The sequence below is a fragment of the Arachis duranensis genome, chromosome 5, assembly GCF_000817695.3.
Source record: "Arachis duranensis cultivar V14167 chromosome 5, aradu.V14167.gnm2.J7QH, whole genome shotgun sequence".
Lineage (NCBI taxonomy): Eukaryota > Viridiplantae > Streptophyta > Magnoliopsida > Fabales > Fabaceae > Arachis > Arachis duranensis.
This window is the reverse complement of record NC_029776.3, coordinates 14,711,368-14,716,136: the sequence shown is the minus strand read 5'-3', so window position 1 is coordinate 14,716,136 and position 4,769 is coordinate 14,711,368. Positions and strand designations below refer to the sequence as shown.

General features: G+C 31.5%; 1 protein-coding gene across 1 annotated transcript in view; it reads left to right on the top strand.

Annotated features, from left to right (window-relative positions):
• Positions 1–3,483: 3,483 nt before the first annotated feature.
• LOC107488282 (protein SGT1 homolog B) overlaps positions 3,484–4,769 on the top strand; it is a 3,394-nt gene continuing 2,108 nt past the window's right edge. The window contains exons 1-4 of the mRNA XM_016109009.3: positions 3,484–3,877; positions 3,992–4,061; positions 4,156–4,280; positions 4,558–4,723. Of these exons, the coding sequence (XP_015964495.1) occupies positions 3,718–3,877; positions 3,992–4,061; positions 4,156–4,280; positions 4,558–4,723 (521 nt within the window). The 5' untranslated portion in view covers positions 3,484–3,717. The remainder of the gene's footprint in view (positions 3,878–3,991; positions 4,062–4,155; positions 4,281–4,557; positions 4,724–4,769) is intronic.

Below are 4,769 nucleotides of genomic sequence, written 5' to 3'. Positions count from 1 at the left end.
TTTTGTTATGTGTATACAAAAAATAAATACTCTATATAAAATATATGTTGAAATATAAAATATATATTAAAAATAAATTAAATAATATATGTATTTATACACAAATATATAATAATTAATTTTAGTAACTTATCTTTACGTAAAAATAATATTTTTAACCTCCATATACATTCTTGGCTAGAAACTAGAAAGTCGAAGTAATGACATTGACACATGGAACATACTAGAGTTGTGCATCCTAACGTTTCAGGGGAGTGCTAGGGGAATAATGAAAATTTTGAACAACATGAACAACCACCAATCAAATGAAAATACACTACATCCTAATTTAATGCTACTAATCAAATTTACTCTTTTAACCTTATTAATTCACATTGTTTACACATTGTTCAAAAATCTTGTTTGTTACCTATACTTTTCCTTCGGTAAATTAGCACCAAGAAATCAGGAATTCAGAATCAATTAACGAAAGCTGAAAAATTGGCCTTCCGATTCGTCTACGCATCATTATATCCTATCAGCAAAAATGTTCTGACGATACAATTCTACTGTATGTGAGCCCATAACTGCAAACTAAATACATTCAACTTCAAGTAACTCATCAAATATTCAAATGGAAGCCCACTACGAATACAAGACTATGTAACTTCGATAGATATATATGTAATATAAAAGTCCTTGAAATTTCAAGTGACATTAACATACACATCCATCAGTTACGCACAATACAAACATAAAAAGTAATAAAACCGGAATTTGATCTTAAATCCTTTTTCTTTTATTTTTTATTGTATTCCCCCAATGCGACATGTCAAAGACTAATCTGCAGTAATAATGAGCTTCATTTAAAGGTTTATTACTAGTCAATAGATTATTGTATGCACAAGGTGGGATTCAAATCCCAACACGAGCTATAATCACTAGACCAACCCAATTTAGTCTTAAATCTTTACATACACTTCCAAAAGACTTTTTTATCTGTCGAGTTAACTAACACGTTTACTGAAAATTTATAATTATTTGCGGCTGATTATCTCATTAAACTGAATCTAATTTCGTAAGGTCTTTGTATTTTCTTAATTTTACTTTAAGAGTCACATAGCCTGCTCCAATTTCATGCTTCAGAACAAACTTTGAATGTCTGAAGGCCCAGTTATGTGTCCCAAACCCAAGTTTTTAAATTAGAAACAAAGTCTGACGACTATGCTAAGGAGCAACACACGTAAGAAAGAATCCAAACACATCTTATACACATTATGATACAAAATTCATTGTCAATCATATAACAAATGATTAGAGGAAGGCCTGCATTATAAAACTTACCAGATCAGAGAAATGATACTCCCCCTTCTCACTTGAAATTCTTGTTCTCCGCGCTTCCCTCTTTAATTTCTGTTGTATCGGTCTCTCTCCGTTATGTTTGACTTTGTTGCGCTTGCAGGAGGACTGGAGAAGAGTATTATAGTAAGAAGCAGAAAGAGGAGCATTATTATTATTATACCTTTAAGTTCTGATGCATGATGCATATATAATAGGGTGGCTGCACTACTTGTAGTGAATAATTAACTTCATACGGTGCCTGCCTCTTTTTTTTTGTAATGCGTATCATAATCAAATCTATGTATGGATCACAGTTATCGTATTGAATTTTGCCCAAAGGTGAACGTGATCCTGTTACCTGTACTCCAATCTGTTGGGAGACTCTCTTTAATTGTTTCCGCCTCTATTTTTTTTTTCATTATTTTATTGTTCAGTTATCATCATTTCTACTTTTTCATTATTTTGTTTAGCCTACTCCACATTGAAGCAACATTTTTCACACAAATGTTCAAATATGTCCACTGTTATGTTTACCTTTTATCTACTTATTTGTAGTAAATTTATATAGTGAGACGGTGTTTTCTGAATTTGGTGACATCACACTTGATACATATACCGATATGAGACCACTTTAATAAAGATATTAAAAATATTTTTTTTAAAGAAATTTACATATGTCAAGTTATTATTGGACATTTTTATTAAACCGATTAATAATTTATTTTTTAATAAATCAGCATAAAATTAGTTTATTATAGCAATAATAATAAACTCAATTGTCTGCATTATAATTATTAAACCCAATTTGATCCGATCGAATTATATCATTTAAATCGAATATCTTAAAATTTTTTGATAAAAAGACAAATATATCTCTAATTTTTTGTTTTGTAGATATTTGAATTCTTAAAAATTTAAAAATATAATTAGATTCCTAAAAAAATTAGGTTTATTGTTATTGTTATAAAAAAAATCAGTTTTATTCTAATTTATTAAGAAATTTAAAAATAACCAATTTATTAATACGTCTAATAATAATGCAGCACATAAACGTTTTTACAAAAAGACATTTTACGCGACTTTATGGAAGCATTTCCCGTATTGATATATATGTGTTTAACTCCAATGTTATAATACCATAAACATATAGATATCATGCACAGGCTTTTTTTAGCCAAATTAACTAGGAACATACATATAACAATAAATTGGTGGTATTTGATATTTTAGTTTAATTTGATTCTTCCAACTTGGTTGACCTGATGAGTGATGGACTGATGACCATGTTCAAGGTAACGAGTTGGTCCCGCCCGGACATCTCAATGAATGGTCAGGCCAAATGGGAGGGATGTGATGTTTTAAAAAAGCGGAAGCATAAGGAAGTATAAGGAGTGAATACAATATTTGTATAATGTGTATAATAAAAATTTAAAGATGTTTAATTTTATTATTTCTAGTATTCGGATAGTTATTTTGGATAATATAAGTGTATTGTATTTAAAAAATTAGTAATATTTTATTTGAATGTTTATTTTTTAACTCATATTGGACCAAATAAATAATTTATTATACACATTATACAAATACTCCATTAATTTTTTAACGAAATTCTTTAAAAAAAACTTCAATTTTATCTTATATTTTTAATATATTTGTAAAAGAAAATTTAAAAAAAATCTTATGGTATATAATTATTTACCCTGTATAAAAAATGGGTAATACTAGGAAGACAAAAAAAAATTAGCCAGAACTTATTTTATTTAGTATTTATTAATTATTGCAACAATTAATAAATATCAAATAAGATAAGTTACGATAATTTTTGGCTGATTTTCTTTGGTTACAAAATATTTATGATAAAAAATTATGATCACTTAATATAATCTATTAAAAACTTATTGTTTCATCCAATTTAAAATATTTTATCATAATTTTAGAAATATAATTTTCCTCGCTTTCAAACTATCAAAGGTAACAAAAAAGTATTAAATTTTATTTTGATTAGATAAAAAATAAAGATAATTTATTTATTTATATTTATAGAAAAAGGTATATTTTTTATTTAAATAGCATAGTTTCTACGTACTTATTCAAGAGGCGGTGGATTAGAGTGTTTTTATCTTTGGTTATAACCAAAAAAAGGTGTATTTTTGGTAGCGGAACCGTGAACTCCAGACCGGTGAGGGTTAGAGAAGGGAGAGGAGGGTGGAAGCGGGTTGAGTGAGTGAGGAGGCCGAGACTGCAAGACAAGAATAATAATATTTAATAATAAATAAATAAATCACAAGAATAAGAGCGAAGAGAAGCCTCTAGAAACCAGAAAGACACAAACGGGCGAGATTCAAGTCTCAAGTCTCTCGCCTCAAGTGTCTAGTTTACTAGTTTGCAGTCTCAAGAATGGCGAAGGAACTTGAGAACAAAGCCAAAGAGGCATTCTTGGATGACGATTTTGCCCTCGCCGCCGATTGCTACTCAGAAGCCATCAACTTGGATCCCAGCAACCCTCTTCTTTATGCCGACAGAGCCCAAGCCCATATCAAGCTCCCAAACTTCACCGGTCTCTCTCTCTCTCTCTCTCTCTCTCTCTCTTCCTCTCTCTTCCTCTACGAATTCCTGTTTTGTGTTTACGGTTTACCCTACTAACTAACAATCATGGCGTTTCAACGAACAGAAGCCGTTTCTGATGCGAACAAAGCCATTCAATTGAGTCCTTCGCTGGCTAAGGCCTACCTTCGTAAGGGGTACGCCGTCCTCTTCTTCCCAAACCCTTTATTTATTTTTCTTTCCAATCATTCGAACATCAAATTGGTTGCTAATTTTCAACGATTGATGCAGAACTGCGTGCATTAAGCTGGAAGAGTATCAAACTGCAAAGGTAGCACTCCAAACCGGTGCCTCTTTTGCTCCCGACGATTCCAGATTCACCAAGCTCATTCAAGATTGTGATCGCTACATTGCAGGTTACCTACCTCTTTTGCAACGCATTGATATCTGCTTTTACCGATATTTGCTTTTTGCTTCTTTCTTACTTTGCTGTTTGTTGTTCATTGTTTGGATTTGCCATGTTATTGTAGCTCCCTATTTGCCCTTACTGGTCTGCAACCACAGTTTCTGTTGCTTGTGATTTCTTGTTCGTTTCTTGTTTGCAAATCATTTGTAGTAGCATTTGTGGTTGTCTTCTTTCTGTATTTTAGCTTGATATTTATACGATTTGTGCGGCCTCTCTTTCTCTGGCAGAAGAATCGAATGATCTTGCTAGCACCTTATTGCCCCGCGTCCCCACAACTCCTGCCGGTAATGGTTCGCATTCGACTGATAGAAGTATAGATTCTACTAAAGAAGCTGAAAGAGACAGTTCGGTACCCCAAATCAATGAAGTTGCAACAACCAGGCCAAAATTCAGGTTCTAACTGCTTTTTTTTCTTTTGCCAATTATGTTATCTCGTAAT